The sequence below is a fragment of the Schistocerca americana genome, chromosome X (assembly GCF_021461395.2).
Source record: "Schistocerca americana isolate TAMUIC-IGC-003095 chromosome X, iqSchAmer2.1, whole genome shotgun sequence".
Lineage (NCBI taxonomy): Eukaryota > Metazoa > Arthropoda > Insecta > Orthoptera > Acrididae > Schistocerca > Schistocerca americana.
The window spans coordinates 372,543,344-372,563,037 of record NC_060130.1 but is presented as its reverse complement, the minus strand read 5'-3'; the positions used below and the strand labels follow the sequence as shown (position 1 = coordinate 372,563,037).

Below are 19,694 nucleotides of genomic sequence, written 5' to 3'. Positions count from 1 at the left end.
TCTTACCATGATGTGGCAGGTGTAAGTTTGCAATTATAATACACTTTCTCAATGAGAAACATGGCTGCATGATGACCATTTAGAGTCAACTCAATCTACCAATATCAGATGTCTGTCTGGTCCAGTAAAATAATGACAATGTGGTATGTGATGTCATACACGTGCAAACAAAGAAAAAATAATAGAACAGTAAAATTATTTCTTTTGCATTTATATTGATTTTTGGATTGTAGATTGTTGACAGACTGATGTGTAGCATAGCCTCATGCCCATGTTATGTTGGAAAGTGACTGTTTGGTTGAGAGCTGGGGTAGCCAATGAATGAGAAATATGATTTTTTTCGATGTGGTGACACTTTGCTCAGAAGCATAGCTCGAGGTCTTGGTTAAGCTCAGAAGTGACAGTCAGGTCAAGACTTGACAAGGCGGTGTCAAACACTTTAATTAATCTACCATTTACATAAGTCTTTAATGCCTTTTTTAATTTATACTTAACTACGTTCAGTCTCACACACAAAAGGCACATTATTAATACACATTCTGAAATGTCTCTGTGGAGTAGGTGTTGACAAGCAAATACTAATCCCAGTTTGTGTTTGAGGTTACGTTTACTGTATACGGGATTCTTTACATCAGTGGGTAATATCAGACTACAGTTGGAAAATATGGAGTTTCACTGGAGACATAAATATAATTACAATGTGGAGTTTACATACAAACAAATTATTGGTGAAATAACAAAGTTTCATAGACCTTACTGGTCTCATACATACATGATTTTACGTATATAGACTGAAGCAGTGAGGGAAAATTTGTACCAAGGTCGGGAATCGAATCCGTGTCTCCTGCTTACTAGGCAGGTGTGTTAGCCACTAAGCCACCTTGCAGAGTGGTTCACGTAACTGCACAGGTTACCCTCGCACACCTTGCTAATTGATCCAAATTCTCAGTGCCACCTGGGACCGATGACTAAGCAATTTGGTCCCTTTCCCTCCTTTTAAACCAACCAACTCACTGCCACCCCAGTCTACTTTAAATTCCCCCTTACAGACAAACAGAACTGCCGAGGCTTTCCACGTTCTGGAATAGCACCTCAGCATTGTACGTAAATGGGAGATCCAGCCTGAAACCCAGGTGCAGGTACAAATGAAATGACACAATTTCAGAAAAGCAGATTCACTCTTCATATATAAAATCATATCTGTATAAGACCAGTAAAGTCTCTGTGAATGGTCTCATCCTCAATTTTACAAAAACACGGCACATTCTGTATCTAGAGATACTGTAGTAATGATAAGTGTAATGAGGAAATAATAAATAGGATTACAAGTCCAAAATTTTTAGGTGTCTATAGTGATGAGAATTTGAACTGGACAAGCACATTTTGGAGCTCCTAAAACAACTTAGTTCAGCCATATTTGCACATAGAATCATTGCAAATCTTGGAGAGAGACAAGACAGTAAGTTGACATGTTTTGCATTATTTTCACTCAATAATGTCATATTATTAGGACAGCTGTTAAGACATCAGGGAATAATTTTCATGGCACAAGAGGCAGATGTAGAGGGTAAAAAATGTAGGGGAAGACAGGGACTGGAATACATCTAGCAAATAATTGAGTAAGTAGGTTGCAAGTGCACTCAGATGAAAACATTGGAACACAAAAAGAAAGATCATACGGAGTAATATTCTGGGCAGCTCATCTTTAAGAAAGAAAGTCTTCATAGTGCAAAAATATGTTGTAAGAGTATGTGGTGCCCACCCACAATCATCTTATGGGCATCTGCTTAAGTAGTTGAGCATTCTGACTATTGCTTCACATTATATTTATTCCTTCATGAAGTTTGTCGTAAACAATCCACTGCAGTTCAAATGGAACAATGATGTACATACAGTGCCAGAAAGAAAAATTACATTCACTACTCCACATTAAAGTTCTCTTTAGCACAAGGGGTGCATAATGCCACAATTAAAAGTTTTGATAACTTTAACCAGTGATATAAAATGCCTGACAGACAGCAATGTAAAATTTGAAAAAAAAAAACTGAAAAAGTTTCTCCTTGACAACTCCTTCTATTCGATAGAAGAATTTCTACTAGGATAATGTGTAACCCGTGGCGGATAGGAATCTGTAGATTTTATAAACAAACTTATGAATGTTAGAATGTAGCCATAATTACAACTTAATTTTCAATGTGAATGTACATGGAAATGATCCATGGAACATTAAACTAACTCACTTCCAGAGATTTCTGTTTCTGACTAGCTCAGTATTTTGTGTATCACACTAAGGTTCAGTGATGATTAGGATAAATAATCTCTCCCGTTAGTATATATTTACGAATGTTACTGTCGTTTCACAACTGTGATTGATTGTTGACAGCAAACTTAATACGGAAATAAATGTACTGGGAGGCTGTCGGCATTCATTAATTTAGTTTTCAATTTTATATTAAACAGAACGTGTGATATTATATAACTATGTTGCGTTTTTTTTTTCTCTCTTTTTTTTCTTTCAACAATTTGTGTGTACGTTACAAGGCATTCCTTAGCACTGTGTCACCGTCGCAGTTGTGTAGCTGGATAAAAAAAATAACAAATAAAAGTAGCCAACATGAACAACCTTGAAATGTAAACAAAACAGTGCATAACCTACTGTAAATTAAACTAGTACAGAAATTATAAACGAATGTAAATGATGAACAGTTTATTAATTTCAGTGCAAAAGAACTTTAAAAATCGAAACTCTAAAACATAAATTTGCGATTCAAAATAGCTTATTCTCAGCTGTCACATACAGCAAAGTAGCAAACTTACTTTTCACTTTACCGAAGGTCCCAACTCCTAATGTCTGTCCTAAAGTGTAATGTCCTATCTTAACGATAGGCTGCTGGGTTGATTGTTGTCCTTTCTCTCCCATGATTTTAACATCAGTTTACAAATACAACTGGACCATTGATGTAAATAAATGATCATTCGGCAGCGATGCTACATTAATTGTCGGATTGGAGTCACGTGACCTTGTGGTTCAGCCATGCTTTCTTCGTTGCGGTTTTGTTTGTGTCGCGCTAGATTCGATGTTCTTCAGCTCTGATGTCTTCATTGTTAGTTAATTACCTTGTACGACTTTCCACTGTTATTATTGCTTTACTACAAAATACGAATAATGAATTATTGAATTACCACGACACGAGCGATAGTCGGTTCACGGGTGTCACTATGGAAGAATTATTGTGAAGCAAAGCCTAGACAAATGACACAAATATGATATGCCACTTTATAAATCATTTAAAATTTTTTGTGTGCGTGTGTGGAAGTAGGGCTCGCTAATACTTTTTTCTGCTCTTGACCTCCTGCCCAGTAGCTTAAAACGGTGATCGCATTTTCACAAGATGTGTCATCAAGAAAGTACCAAAGCAGTATAGCAAACGTATATAATAGACGCACATAGATATGGTATTGGGCTCGTAATAAAAAAATATGCGGCCATACAATACAAGGTGCAAAATTTTCTGGTGTCACTATGCCAGTAATCACACAGTCTGGAAATCACGCGAACGCTAAAGATGGTGTTTATTTCCTTCGGTACCATAAAAACAAACTGATGCGTCACACTAAAAGTACTATCTTTGTTTTATTTACATTTTCAAATCGAGTACGGTCCGCATGAAACGATAAAGACGTGTAGTATTGAAGTTTGTATGTTAGTGGCCACTAATAACAACAAATACCGATTTGTAGTTTTATTCCAACTATCATTCTCACAAGGATAAGTTTGTCGACACCTACTTCTGGGCAATGTAGAAGTGACTGAACGCGGTACTGTGAAATGTAGATCTAGAAGAGTGTTGCGTAAGGCAGTGATAACAGGCCGAGTTGTATTAGTCGTATTCTGTTTTCCTGTAGTTAGTTGTGTACAGACAGTACTTGGAAGTATATTCGCGAAAATGACTCTCAGGGTGTGTGCAAATCTCAGCTTCATGTTTCAAGAAACTACATCACTTATCGAACGATACGCTTTAGCTAAGGAAGCTGGTTTTCGTGCTGTGGAATGTGCTTTTCCGTATGAATATCCCCTGGAAGAAGTTATTTCAGCAAAAGAAAGTGCCGGTGTCGACCAGATCTTAATAAATGTATTTCCCGGTAAGCAGTATTAAAAAAATTATTGCTGTAGATTTAATTTAAAAATTATAGTTAATAGGTTAATTGCATAATTAGGTTTTCCAATCTAGGCGTATACCATTACATGGCTTCACTAAAACGTTGTATGCTCACTTAGTTACATGATGACAGTGTCTAGTTTTTAAGCATCAGAACGTTGTAACTTACGGTAACATCAGATCTCACAAAGTTTGTGTAATGAAATAAACCTATTCATAAAACATAAAAACTTTCATGAATGTTACAAAGTGCCCTAAGTTTATATAAAATGGCTGTTGTACAATACACTGTGCTTCAACCCAGCATATACATAACGAAAGTAACCTTCCGAATTATTCAGAAAAAGAGAGCCTACATTTCTAACGATGTTTCGCCCAGTATAATGGCAGGGTATGACAAACAGAAGCCGATCCACAATGGCCCAAGTTCACTAGAAATCAAGTTATACATATATGATTTGTATAAGACATCCGCCTTGATGTGTCGTTTTAAGTCATCAAATGATTAAATTTTTCGTAACAAAAAGTATGAAACAAGTGATCACAGAGTTAGTTTTGCACAGTGGATTATAACAATGTGGAACAAGTCATTTTACATTCACATCGCAAATTAATTTATACATATGATTACATTCTGAACATTTCTAAGTTTGTTAAAAGATATACGAATGTGACTTAGTAATTCCTACCCCCCACCTTTTACACATTTCAATAATAGATGTTGTTGTATGGAATAGAATGAGTTGTCAAGGGGAAACTTTCTCATTTTGCTATCAAATTATATATCGCTGTCTGTTAGACATTTTATATCACTGGGCAAGTGATCAAAAACTTTTGTTGCAGTGTTTTGCACCCCGTTTTGTGCTAAAGACAACTTTAATCTGGTGTAATGACTGTCATTTTTCCTTCTGGCACTGTAATTTTGGGGACTAGTGCAGCAGGGGATACAACCCGTCGGCTTTGGACAATGACGTCACAAGCGGCCAATCGAGAAGCGATTCTTCTTAGTGTTGTAGCTCCCTTCAGTGGCTCATAAGTGTTTTTTGGCTTTTTAAAAAAAAAAATCTCACGAGATAGAATAAACAGATCCACTTTATTAAGCAATCAGTAAAAAAAACGAAACTGAAACATAACAGCAAAAGCGAAAATGGGAAACTGCTCTCTGGCGGCTTGTGATGTCCTTGTCCAAAGCCGATGGGTTGTATCCCCTGCTGCACTAGACCCTAATTTTGTACCTTATTGTTCCTTTTGAACTGTAGTGGGCTGTTTTCAACAAACTTTGTGAGGGAGTAGATATACTGTGAAACAGTTGTCAGGATGCCCAACTCCTTAAACAGATGTCTGCAAGGTGATTGTGGGTGAGCACCACATATTATTCTTACAGAACATTTCTCACAATGAAAACTTTCTTTCTTAAAGATGAGTTGCCCCAGAACGTTATTTAATATGACATTATTGAATGAAAACTTGCAAAATACGTCAACTTACAGATATGTCTCTCCCCAAGATTTGCAATGACACTAAGTAAGCTACAAGTGTGGGGCATTGCAGAAGCGTCTGATTCCATCCCTCTGGTTACACCCATTCCGTCATCAGTATGGTGGTTACTGCTACTTCCAGTTTATACGAAATGGCGCCAATGATGTCACTACACACACATGTAAACAAAAATAAAAATTCATGGAGGTGTGTACCATCTATGCATAGATGGTAGATACCTCCATGAATTCAAAGCAGCTAAGGGAAAGACGGAAAACAGAAAAAAAATGATGAAAAATAAAAATGTTCCAGTAGCGTCCCACTCCAAATATAAAATGAATCTAACTGGACAGCTGCAGAAAATTAGGTGTTTAGGGAAGGAACAAGCTATATATACAACAATACAAAAACACTGCACCATTTGAAAACAAATAGTATAAAAAAATTAAATTACAGCATTTTGTTACACCAACAAAACCACAGGCATCAGACATTTTCCTTGACCTATATAGTGCACCTGCAGATAGTGATACCAAAACACCAACACCAACAACCCTGAAAAAGGGGAATTGGACATTTCCCATGACCTATATAGCTCAACTGCAGCAGTCGATACCAAAAGACCACCACCTCTAACTCCGAATAGTGGAACCAAAACCCCAACACCTCAAAAACACAAATGCCCCATATTCGCTACATCAATTGAAACAACCGACCTATCATAAATACAGAACACACAAAACAATTACTATAGAATGAATGAAACCAAAAAATCAAAAATTACTTACCAACGAAAGCCTCTGGCAAAATCAACATAGAACTCTCATCAACCTCATATTGTTGCCACAAAAGTGACACATAACATACTCAGAAATAAAGACCGAACATCTTCATAAATTGTATGAGAGACATTTTATCATCACATCTCACAGAATGTAATGATGCACTTATGAATTTCACTGTCATATGAATACCTAACAAAAAAGCAATTAAAAAAATATACTTCTTTTTGCACAGCAAACTAATCAGACCTAAAAATAAAAAAAATAAAAAAAAAAACCTCATTGAAAACACTTCCACAACCCATACTAGTGCACGGGTCGACAGAAGCGTCCGATCCAACGCGTCGGCTTTGACCCATGACGTAAGGGTGTTGTCGTGTGTGACGTCATGACGGCGCGGAGTTTGGTTTGAGTATGGCTGTCTCCAGTTCTGTTTTATCTTATTTTATTTACTTTTCTGATCTGTTCGTTCTATCCCGTGAGATTTTTTTTTTTTTTTTTTTAAAGACAAAAAACACTAATCAGCTACTGAAGCATCTTTATCTTCTATGGGTTGCAGGGGTTACGACCCCTGAGGAGGTGGGTGGGTATTCATGCATGGCTGTCTTCACTTACACGTTGTAGCTATGCAAGGCGTCTAAATTTATTTATATTTACTTTGCCTCCCACCCAAAACACCCCATTTCCCGCGCTTGTCCCGTTAGTGTCATTAGGCTTCTTGTGGAAAGTGTGTGTGTTTGTTTTTGTTTCCGCCATATTTGTGACGTCATGGGTCAAAGCAGACGGGTGGTATCCGACGCTTCCGTATTTCCCTAGTGCACCAACTACCTAAACTTGAAACAACGTTACCACAGTGACAACCAAAACTCAAATGAACCTGATACCACACACATTGAAAACATTTCTGTCTAAGGAGTATCATTCTGCTGGATAGTAGGCCATATGATATGTCAGGCAGCTAAATTATGAGACGTGGTTGCCAAGGAAGCATGCATTCAGAATCGAGTGGCTCAGTGTGCTGTCCCATTACTGTAGTGGTGGGAAGAAGTGTGTGTGCCACAAGCACCACTCAGTAACAATCCTCTACTTGAGTGGGAAGCTGTATGCCATTGCACTGTACCATTGTGTTGCATATGTGTCTGTGAGTTTACTTTTTTCTTAATACATCTTTTAGTGGTCATTCTGTCAATATGTTCATAGAATTTTAAGTTTCTCTTGCATACAGTATCAGCAAATGTGTGTGTTTGTGTCTGTGGTTCTCTTGGTGTAAGTTATTTTTTTCTTGTGTGGGAATGTATATGCACGTAAGAATTTTCCATTCTTGTTTTTTGATCTCTGCAACTTTGGAGTGATATGGTGTCTTATGCATGACACCTTTTAGTAAAGCACCTGGCAGTGCTCTCATGGTGCACTGACAAAGATAGTTTAACATCTAGAGAGATTGAAAAACAATCAGTACTCATTGGTATCAACTACTTTTTACTCAATACATTTCAGGTGATACTTTTACTCATATTATAATGTAATTGGATAGATAAAAAATCTGCTCACCAAATGGTGGCAGGAGAACACTTGTATAAAAGATATTAAAGTCTGCTAGCCTTTGGAGCCATTGGCTCCTTCTTCTGGCAAAAGGGTTGAAGGAGAAGGAAGAGGGGTGAAGGAAAAGGACTGGTGAAGTTTAGGAGAAGGGGTAGAATTCAGAAAACTTGCTCAGAACCCCAGGTTCAGGGAAGAATTGCCAGATGAGGTGAGGACTTACCAGATACGGTGAGAACTTACCAGATACGGTGAGAAAGAAAGAGGGTTTACTGGGCAGGGTGAGAAGGAAAGATAAGTCTTTACAGGACAGCCACATATAGTAGGTAGACACCGGGGACAGTCCACAGAGAAACCACCAAAACCACCTTTGGCTGCATTGATCATACATGCCACTACCACCCTCACCAGAGTTTGTATTGTGATAACAGGATCGGCAGCCACTGCCCAGACCTCTAGCTGAGGCTACCACCCCATAATTCTCAACTGGACATCCCATCCCAAGGTCCAGAAGTCCAACTTGGCCTATATTGGACTGGGAATTGCTTGAATGAATGTCACTATTGTTAACCTACATTCTAGATCACTTGGCAGAAAATCCTAAGAAATTTTGGTCTTATGTCAAAGCAGTAGGTGGATCAAAACAAAATGTCCAGACACTCTGTGACCAAAATGGTACTGAAACAGAGGATGACAGACTAAAGGCCGAAATACTAAATGTCTTTTTCCAAAGCTGTTTCACAAAGGAAGACTGCACTTTAGTTCCTTCTCTAGATTGTTGCACAGATGACAAAATGGTAGATTTCGAAATAGACGACAGAGGGATAGAGAAACAATTAAAATAGCTCAAAAGATGAAAGGCCGCTGGACCTGATGGGATACCAGTTCGATTTTATACAGAGTACGCTAAGGAACTTGCCCCCCTTCTTGCAGCGGTGTACCGTAGGTCTCTAGTAGAGCGTAGCGTTCCAAAGGATTGGAAAAGGGCGCAGGTCATCCCCGTTTTCAAAAAGGGTCGTCGAACGGATGTGAAGAACTATAGACGTATATCTCTAACGTCGATCAGTTATAGAATTGTGGAACACGTATTATGTTGGAGTATAATGACTTTTCTGGAGACTAGAAATCTACTCTGTAGGAATCAGCATGGGTTTCAAAAAAGACGGTCGTGTGAAACCCAGCTCGCGCTATTTGTCCACGAGACTCAGAGGACCATAGACAGGGGTTCACAGGGAGATGCCGTGTTTCTTGACTTCCGCAAGGCGTTCGATACAGTTCCCCACAGTCATTTAATGAACAAAGTAAGAGCATATGGACTATCATACCAATTGTGTGATTGAATTGAAGAGTTCCTAGATAACAGAACGCAGCATGTCATTCTCAATGGAGAGAAGTCTTCCGAAGTAAGAGTGATTTCAGGTGTGCCACAGGGGAGTGTCATAGGACCGTTGCTATTCGCAATATACATAAATGACCTTGTGGATGACATCAGAAGTTCACTGAGGCTTTTTGCAGATGATGCTGTGGTCTAACGAGAGGTTGTAACAATGAAAAATTGTACTGAAATGCAGGAGGATCTGCAGCAAATTGATGCATGGTGCAGGGAATGGCAATTGAATCTCAATGTAGACAAGTGTAATGTGCTGCAAATACATAGAAAGATAGATCCCTTATCATTTAGCTACAAAATAGCGGGTCAGCAACTGGAAGCAGTTAATTCCATAAATTGTCTGGGAGTACACATTAGGAGTGATTTAAAATGGAATGATCGTATAAAGTTGATCGTCGGTAAAGCAGAAGCCAGACTGAGATTCATTGGAAGAATCCTAAGGAAATGCAATCCGAAAACAAAGGAAGTAGGTTACAGCACACTTGTTCGCCCACTGCTTGAATACTGCTCAGCAGTGTGGGATCCGTACCAGATAGGGTTGATAGAAGAGATAGAGAAGATCCAACAGAGGGTGGCGAGCTTCGTTGCAGGATCGTTTGGTAATCACGAGAGCGTTACGGAGATGATAGATAAACTCCAGTGGAAGACTCTGCGGGAGAGACGCTCAGTAGCTCGGTACGGGCTTTTGTTAAAGTTTTGAGAACATACCTTCACCGAAGAGTCAAGCAGTATATTGCTCCCTCCTACGTATATCTCGCGAAGAGACCATGAGGATAAAATCAGAGAGATTAGAGCCCACACAGAAGCATACCGACAATCCTTCTTTCCACGAACAATACGAGACTGAAATAGAAGGGAGAACCGATAGAGGTACTCAGGGTACCCTCCGCCACACACCGTCAGGTGGCTTGCAGAGTATGGATGTAGATGTAGAAACTGTGGTTATTTGGTAAACCAGCTGGGAAGTGGTAATTGGATCCATTTCTTACTTACAGGCATGGGGGTTTCATTCCAGTATATGACCATGGCTGTAATAATTGCACAGCAGAAAATAAAGGAGCACCAGCATAGCGGGTTCAGTGAACTACCAGAAAAAGAAGGCAGGCGTGTGGAAAAACAACACTGTCATATTATTCAGTAATAATGAGAATAACACAGAAAGTAAACTGCTAACAAATAACAGTACTTTTCACTGTACAAAACAGTTACTGCCTCATAATGATTCATTTGAAATAAATTTTAATCAACAATTTAAAAGAGAGTCTGCACCTAACATAGGTAAGGTACTGGCATGCAAGCTAATTTGACACTCAGCGTTGTGGCTGATGGGAGCGAGTGTCAATGGGAAATGCCTTTACAGTCACACCTATCATCCACCATGCCACGCATCAGGTTAGTTTGTGTAAACAGTAGTCGGCACAACAATCATTGCTTCTGACCATAGGTACCTACTGACTTGAAGAACACACTTTAATGCACTGTAAGATTAATACTTTTGGCTGAAGTAATGATAAATAGTTGGAAACAGCAAGAAGACATAGCAGAGAGGGAATTGTGGAGGACCGAACTTCTGACATATGTTCTCATACCTGTCTTGTCAGTGAGCTCTGGAGATAGAAGTGGCAGCATCACTCTTTGTGGCAGCAGTGAATTACTAATAGTCTCACAGCACAGTTGGTGAAATTAATATTCTGTAAAACATGGTGCAATGCGCAGAGGAATGGTTGACTTCTTCACCTCAACGACACTTGGTTACCACATCTGTATAAAACAAACAAAGATGGACACACTGAGCCAGTGACTGTCGGTTTAATGGTCCATCTCCTTTGTCCTATACAGGATGACGCATCTCCACTGTTATCTGATCTGGATGAAGTGTTGACACTGATTGAGTGTGAGGCAAGGTCTGCTCACAGTTTTATTAGCACAATTTGAGAAAATCAGGAGACTGCGTAAGTCTGTGTGTTACCAATTCTCTAGTGGCAATGGTATCCACCCCCAGCACCAGTGTGGGACCATTGTAAGGGCAATATGTTGGTATTATTGGGCATGGTAGAAGGGAGCTTTTAACGAAGTAGCCACATTCAGACTTTTCAATGGCTGCTTCTCATTATCAGTGGTTTTGTGGATTTTTTAAAATAATTAATGGCTAATGCTGTCTAGCTGAAACTTTAGGTACAACAATTCCTTTACATAGGAAAGTTATTGATAGCTCTCCTTGCGCAATCCAACATAATTAAACACATAACATTTGACCATAATGTTTTAATAAGTCCTCACTAATTAGTATATTAAAAATTAAATGACATTACTAACTTGCATTAATTATTACCAATTAAACAATATGATTATTTATGGGAAGCTGTCAGTTTTTGAGGTGCTAAAACCGCTCCCAGAAAGAGTTAAGAGAGATAAATTTCTCAGCAACTTAATTCTAACAAGCATCAAGGGAAAACAACTTGAAATATACTAGACAAATTGTGTCTTGATGTGGCTCTTTTATCAGTAGCCATGATTACACCTCCTCATTTTTTATCATCACACACACACACACACACACACACACACACACACACACACACACACACCTTAATGGAATACATTGGAGGAAGGTGCGTGGATTGGCATGGTCAGTGGCCTGGTGTGGCAGTCAGCACTTTAACTGCCCGCCCAGCAGTGACTATGTAAGGGGCAGTCGCATTTGATGTCATGTCTGTCAGCTGGCCACTCGCCAGGTTGCATGCCAGTCGGTGCACCAGTTGGCAGCTTACGGAGAGCCGAAGCAGTCCGTGTCATCGTTAGTGGCCCCTTTCCCAGGAACAGGTGTCAAGAATTTCAAGACGCTCAAGTACCTGTGACCCAATCGTTTGCAGAGCCAGGAAGGATAATGTCTTACTGCCTCTATCTGTGTAGAAAGGACAGACAGAACATAAAACCATCTGCTTTGCTAACCACATGCTGAATGCTTGTGAGCAGCAATACAGTGTTACTGAGAAAAATTGTTGGCAGCTATTTGGAGATAGCACTGGTTTCAGAAGTACTTATTAGACCAGCAGGAAACATTAGTGACCACTCACAAGGCATTAACATTCGTGAACAGTTGTCGGCACTTGAATGCATGGCTGCTGTGCTGGGCACTGGTCTTGCAAGAATGTGAGTACACAGTCAAGTACATTCCAGGCCGAGAGAATGTATTACCATGCACATTGCCACATCTTCCTTAAAGCATGTTGGGCAAAAATTTTGGCCATGTGGAAAGTAAGGAACTTGATTTATGATTTATTAGGAATGTCCCAGAGGATGCTGCCATGAGGAATAAGCTCAGAAGGATCACTACCATTCAGATTACTGATGAGAAGCCGGCTAAGATCATGGCAGAGTTTCTCAAAGCTCAAGACAATGAGCAGATCCACACCTACTACAAAGTAGAAAATGATGCCCTGTTCATCTGCACTCATCAGGAGAGTTTTCATTGGAAGCATAGTATCCTTGAGTCATTACAGGAAGAACTAATTTGGATTCAGGATTCTACATCTACATATACACCCTGCAAGTAACTATATTTTCTTTCTTGTTCCACTTGTAGGTAGAGAGAGGGAAAAACAACTGTCTGCATGCCTCCATACGAGCCCTTATTTCTCTTGTTGTATCATCATTGTACAGCAATGCCACCGAATGTACCTGCAAATTATATCATTGCACGACACACTGTTCAGGGGTATGACATCTTAAATGCAGAGGTGTGTGAAAAACTGCTGCATTACACACAGTGTTTTAATTTATCACTTCTTTAATACTAATTCTATTCACAACACATTTCACAGACATTATCCTCATATACCATTGAATGTACCTGCAAAATTATATCACTGTATTACAAATATTTCAGGAAATATGACATCACAGACACTGAGATACATGAATATGAAAATATAGGGCAAAATATGATAGAGATAGAGTTGAAATTGTGTACAGATATGTGTAATACATGTTAAATATGTGTGATGTACGTACATGGATAAAGTCGTGCGTAAAATGCTGCTCCTACATCCTTGGACCAGTTTCAGCCAAACTTGGTATACAAATTACTTACTATCTGGAAAGAAATAACTATGTGAGTAAGAACCACGAACCTATTGGAATGGGGGTGATGGACAGAGAAGTGTGAGAGAGGGAGAGGTGGAGATACAGTGAGGAGGAAGGAGAAGATGGACATAGTTAGGGGGAGGAGGAGATGGAGTGAGAGAGAGAGAGAGAGAGAGAGAGAGAGAGAGAGAGAGGTGGAGGTGGAGGTGGACAGAGAGAGGGGAGAGGCAGGAGATGAGCAGTGAGAGGGGGAAGGAGGAGATAGACAGGTAAGAGGGGGAGGGGGACAGAGGGGCACAAGGAGATGGACAGAGACTTTGGGGGGGGGGGGGGGGTGTTCAGGAGGTGAACAGTTAGAGGAAGGAGGAGTTCGTGGACAGAGAGAGAGGAGGCTAAGAGCTGGACAGAGAGATGGGGGAGGAGGAGATATCCAGGGAGAGAGAGGGGGGGGGGGGGATATGGAGTAATAGACAATCAGAATAAATACATAAAAGTTAGCAAGCATAGATGAGATTCCAGCGTCTATTCAGAACGCATGCATATACAGCATACAAACCCCACTAATAAACATAAGTGAGTCATTTAGTTCGGATATTTTTACAGAGTTGGGCTTTTGCTAAAGAATGATAATGCAGAGAGTGTAGTGAACTGCAGACCAGTGTCACTGCTGTCAGTATTCTCAAATATAATTTTATCAGTCAAAAAAGGTTGACTAATGAGTTACCTGAAGAAGATACAACCTTCTTAAAGAAACACAGTTTGCTTGTTTAAGTAGAAGTATGTCATCAGCCATTAACAAGTACACAAAAGTGTTACTTGAAGCTATTGACAAGGTTGACTCTGTTACAAGCATATTCTGCATATTCTTAGTTTTCTTATAGGCTTTTAACACTGTTGACCCTGAAACACTATTATATCAAGCTGGAAGAGGTGGTTGTAAGAGGAATAACAAATGAATGATTCCAGTCTTACCTGGAAAATAGAGTGCAAAAGGTAAACAGTGTTCACAGTTCTGTTGATGATAAATATTTATTAAAAAAAAAAAAAATCCAGTTGTCAGACAAGAAACACACAAACATCAGTGTTTTGTAGGGGAGTATATCGGGTCCAATTCTGTTCTCAGCATATATCAGTGACTGTCCAGACAATATAAGACGTGGGTGAAAAGATCTCTTTGCTGGTACCAGAAGCGTCATATTTATCAATAAAACCCCAGAAATCCCAGTAGAAAAGGCAAGTGAAACCCTCAGGGAAATTTTTAGATGGGCGGTATGTAATAAATTAACTTTTAACCTAAAGAAAACAAACCACGTGGACTTCAGCATAAAGAGGGAAAACAACTCTTTCAGATTAAACACAGATGATGAATGTATGCATTGTGTAACAGTTGCAAAGTTTTTAGGAATTAATATTTTTTGTCAATTAATATGGATGAACAGACAAAGATACTGGAAAAAAAAGGGTCAGTATGTTATGCTCACGGGGTTCAGTTATGAATAATAACGAATGTCTTGTGGTGACATACTGTTCCTACATACACTCAGTTCTTAGCAATGGGATCCTTTTTAGGGATCAAAGGCACAAAATATGGACACCATTTTCAAACTATAGAAAAGAACCATAAGAATAATAATTAAAAGTAGTAGTTGGACTCATTGTGAAGAACTATTTTTAAAAAATTGGGTATTCGAACAGCACCAAATGAGTACATCAGCCAATTTGTTATGGATGTTAAGGGAAGCATTAGTATTTCACTAATAGTTCTTTACGTATTCAAAAACTCAGTAGAGTGTTTTCTATCAGGGTAGAAAACTGTATAATAAACTGCCCAAGGAGACAAGAAAGATGACTAAAATACCCCTGTTTAAAAGGCGTACAAAACATACTTCATAAGTATTTCATACTAGACAGTTAAAGCCTACTTAGAGAATGCAGAGTAGGGGTTAGAACGAGAGGGGACACTTACAACCTCCTGTCATTTTACAGTACGTGATCATAGTATAATGCTTCTAACAAGAGCATCATGTGCCAAGATTTATAGTGCATGAGAGTAATGGCTTATCATTCTCCTGAGTTCAGCATCTGACTCATCACAGGGGGGTTCTGACTTAGTTTTCCAGATGGACAGAAGAGAGAAAATGGAGATGTGAATGGGACATAGTAACATATTTATAGCCATATAGTTAGACAAAAGGGAGTGCAGAGAGCATAGCAACATATTTGTGCTCCTAGATTCACCAACTGTTGTCCATCATGTGTGTGCAATGATAGCATAGGTAAATGCAAAGAAACAGTGCACAATTATTTTCTGCATTATATTTGCAAATTGTATGTATGAGTAAAAGAGCATTATATCATATGCACCGACTGATACAGGGAGTGAAATTGTTAAGGCAGTGACCTTACATTCAGGAGGATGGAGTTTGTTCTGCCTGGCCTTCCTGATTTTGGATTTTCTGTGATTTTTCAAAATCATTTCAGAAAAATACCCGGATGTTTCCTTCACCAAGTCCAGGACCAACCACCTGCCCTATCCTCACAAAAACATCATTGTACAGTCTGTGTGTCTGTACGTTTGGGCTATTTATTTTAATTGTATTATGATATCAAATACTATACCATTATCAGGTGATCCCTGGATGAATTAAATAAAAAAGAGGCTCCTAATGTATGCTTGCAGGAATTGGTCACAGTAATGATACTTGTGAGGAAAGATTCTTTGTTGAGTTCACTGGATGACACACACATTCATATTCAACAAGAGCACTAGTGACCATTCCCTTTGAATGGCCTGATGCCACATCACCTGAAGCTAAGTTTTTTTTAACTACATGATGCTCATTACAATGCAGATAACCTCTTCACTAAATGAAGCCATTTTTAGGTTAAGAAATAGAAAAAAAATACACAGAGCCAAATTTGAAGAATAGTGTATGAGGGGACATTATTTCGAATTCCAGCTTGTGTATTTTAACTATTGCAGTGGCGACAGTGTGCTGCAGTCAGGAGCATCAATCACATTAACTTTTGATTTAACTCACTGTGCAAATAATCATAAAAACATCAAGCTATAAGAACCAGTGCTTGTTTTACCCATACCAAATAGTCAATCAAGACGAAAGTTTCCTCTTTGTCCAAGCATTTTTTGTACATTTTCACCATGACCAAGCCACATTTTGACTGTAGTTGTCTGTGAGATGTATAGTATAATGGATCAATGTTATGTCCTCATTGAAATAATAGCACCAAAAATCCTTTTGATGATGTTTTTGTTTTTCCAAGCGATTTAGAAACATCTGTCGTGGATCCTTTGGGGTTTGGCATACATAAATGCAGCATCCATCATGTGCACATGTCCCCTTATCATTAATTTTAATGATCATTTCTTCAGAATATGTATTGTTGAGGTGACTTAAAAGTGCGAAGTGCTCATATTATTGTGTGTTTAAGAAGGCTGCTATATTTGGGGGGGGGGGGGGGGGGGGAGGGGGAGGGAGTACCTCAACTCGGAGAAAATCATTACCAGCAGCAAGATGCATGACAGGAGTACTATGGGCTGTCACAGATTTTAACCATTGATATACAGGCAACAGTTCAACAAATTACTCTTCACTTCAGTCTTGTCCAACAATTTCTGGTGAGCAGCCTCATTCTCGGTATGGAGTACATATACCAGTGCTTCAAGCATGTCCCTCTGCCAACTGGAGGTAACAGGGCATGGAGATTACCATGGGTGTAGGAACACCATTGTCGATACTAGAAATGTGGGAAAAATGTAATCTCAACTGACGAATGATGGTACTCATTGGCATTGATTAGGATGGCTCCCCAATACTTTCAGTGTGGCCACACCACAACGTGTCGCCACCGTGTTTGTAACTGAGTTGCTCATAAGTGTACATTTCGTCCATTTCTATGAAACATGTTTAAGAAAGCTGGCAACAAATTACTGCCTATGGTAGCTATTTAAAAGTTTTAATACAGCTGTTACAAGAAATCACCTCCCATCAAAATGTCCTACGGTTTTGTAAATGTGTACCATATTTATACAGTCTCTCTTTGTACTTGATGAAAGTGAGAGTGTTTATAAGTGTGATGTGTGTTGATGGTGAATCAAATATTGAGGTGTTTAAGGAAATCTTCTGTTCATAATAAATACCTCATAATAAAATAAGAAACCCACTTTTGGTGGTGATGTAGGAGGCAGAAGACTCCTTTAAAGGCAGAATTGGCTCTTTGCCACAATGCAAGGAAGGATTTTCAATATTAGCTCATACTTATGCATTGAGACAGCAACAGCTGAAAGTTTTAACAACTGAAAATCATTTACACAAGACAGAAAACTATGGACAGGCTCAAAGTTCACAGAAATCTTTTGTTTCTAAGAAGAAAAGGTACACCCCACAAAAGCATTCTGTGATCACTGATATATGTATATTTTTTGCATCATAATGAGTAATAAGTGGAGTGTTGTGACTTGTGCTATATTCTTGCAACCTATAATGCAGGATTAACTCTCCTTGTGAATGAAGACTATTCAAGAATTTTAAAAAGTGTTGTTATTGTTAAACATGTTGAAAAATTAAAACAGTGTGCTAATATTCAAACCCAGGCATTACACTTGACTTTCATGATAGCTTTCATCTGCCAGTACCTTCTTTCCTATTTCCAAGTGCTTCAGACGATTTTCTGCAAAACACAAGGATCTGGGTTTGACTCGTAATCCAGTTCACAGTTTTAACCAGTCAGGAAGTTTCACAACAGTGTACACACTGTTGTATAGTGAAATATGCATTCTGATATTTTTTGTTGTCCTGCTGTAGAATTTCATGTACGTCAAAAACTGAGCTTTTAATACTTGTGCATAATTTGTGATTAAGGGGGAATAAAAGAGTAGAAATGCTGTCATGTGTGCCACTTATTATACTGCATATCCTTCAGTCAATTCAGTGATGAACCCATAAAGTAACACTGTCTGAAATTTTATATACAACTGATCATTACCCTAATCTGATTTAAGAGGGGGCCTGTAGGTCTTAATCTGGTCAGGGTAAATAAATAAATAAATAGTTATGGAAGAAGACATTTTTGTAAACTTTATTAGAAACATTTTGAATCTGTGAAGATCTTAAGTTTTCAACTGTCATGAAAGAGTGGTTGGTGTGTAGTGACTGACTATAGCTGTGTCATGATATCAGATCAAGATTGAACAGCTTTGGGCTCTTTAACCTACTGGAACAGGATGCCAGGGAAAAAACTTCTTCATATACTGGCAGTAGCAGCAGTAGGGAAGAGTATGAATAAAAATATTGTTTGATAACAAAAGCAGTTTATTACTTATCAGTTCGACATTTTTGTTGGCTGTAGTTCATCACTGTTAACTAGTTTTTCTTTTCTGCCAGATGTACTCACTGTATAGTTGTACACTCAGTGGAAGCACAGTTAACTGTTAAGCTAGAAGCAACAGCAATCTGTGGGTTGTTCTAGCAACTATTTTGTAACTCGTTCACCTTTACGGTGACAAATGTCAAGGACTTAACATGTTCCATGGACTTCAGTGACAGGATAATGTGACATATGGTGTGTGACTGCGACTTAGTCCCATAATTCTACAGAAATGATCTTAATAAAGCATGAAGACAAGTGGGAATCTCCATCTGATATAGTGCAATTCCAGAAATCTAGTAATATTCATACTACCTACAGTGACTGCCACGGGTTGCTTCTGGTTACTGCTGCTTTCACTCTGGTACTCTTACTCCTGCTGAATTGAAGGCATCTCTCGTATATTCTATTTCCATCTTACTAGCCAAAAACAAGTCTGGTTACATTCAAATGTGTTATTGCACCTACAAGAATTCTCTAGAAGTATCAAGAAGTCTCCAGAACATGGCTCTTTTTGGTACTCCAGATGTAGGACAGTATGGATTCACTAGTCCTTCCTAACTGTAAATTGTAAATGCTTAGGTACATTGCACACATTCCACCATGTGATGAAAAATGAAATTATTTGTACTTACAGCTGGCTCAATTACTTGACCTGTTTTCTGGAACAAGGTTGAATGGAACCTTTAATAGTATTCATACTGCTAATTAGCATTCATTACAGGTAACAGACTGACTCTGTGATGATATGCAGTGGGACAGAAAAGAGGAATGATGGTATTGAGCAGTGATATTTTCCAAAAAAGTTGGTTCACATTATGATTACTACAATGCATTAGATGTTTTGTTATGTATGGAGCAGGAGATTGAAAC

The 19,694-nt window shown here is 38.8% G+C and overlaps 2 protein-coding genes across 2 annotated transcripts in view; one reads left to right on the top strand and one right to left on the bottom strand.

Annotated features, from left to right (window-relative positions):
• LOC124556729 (5'-AMP-activated protein kinase catalytic subunit alpha-2) overlaps positions 1-2,996 on the bottom strand; it is a 156,317-nt gene extending 153,321 nt beyond the window's left edge. The window contains exon 1 of the mRNA XM_047130727.1: positions 2,818-2,996. Coding sequence (XP_046986683.1) covers positions 2,818-2,920 — 103 coding nt within the window. The 5' untranslated portion in view covers positions 2,921-2,996. The remainder of the gene's footprint in view (positions 1-2,817) is intronic.
• Positions 2,997-3,613: 617 nt separating this feature from the next.
• LOC124556728 (putative hydroxypyruvate isomerase) overlaps positions 3,614-19,694 on the top strand; it is a 46,386-nt gene continuing 30,305 nt past the window's right edge. Inside the window, exon 1 of the mRNA XM_047130726.1 lies at positions 3,614-4,143. Within this exon, the coding sequence (XP_046986682.1) occupies positions 3,948-4,143 (196 nt within the window). The 5' untranslated portion in view covers positions 3,614-3,947. The remainder of the gene's footprint in view (positions 4,144-19,694) is intronic.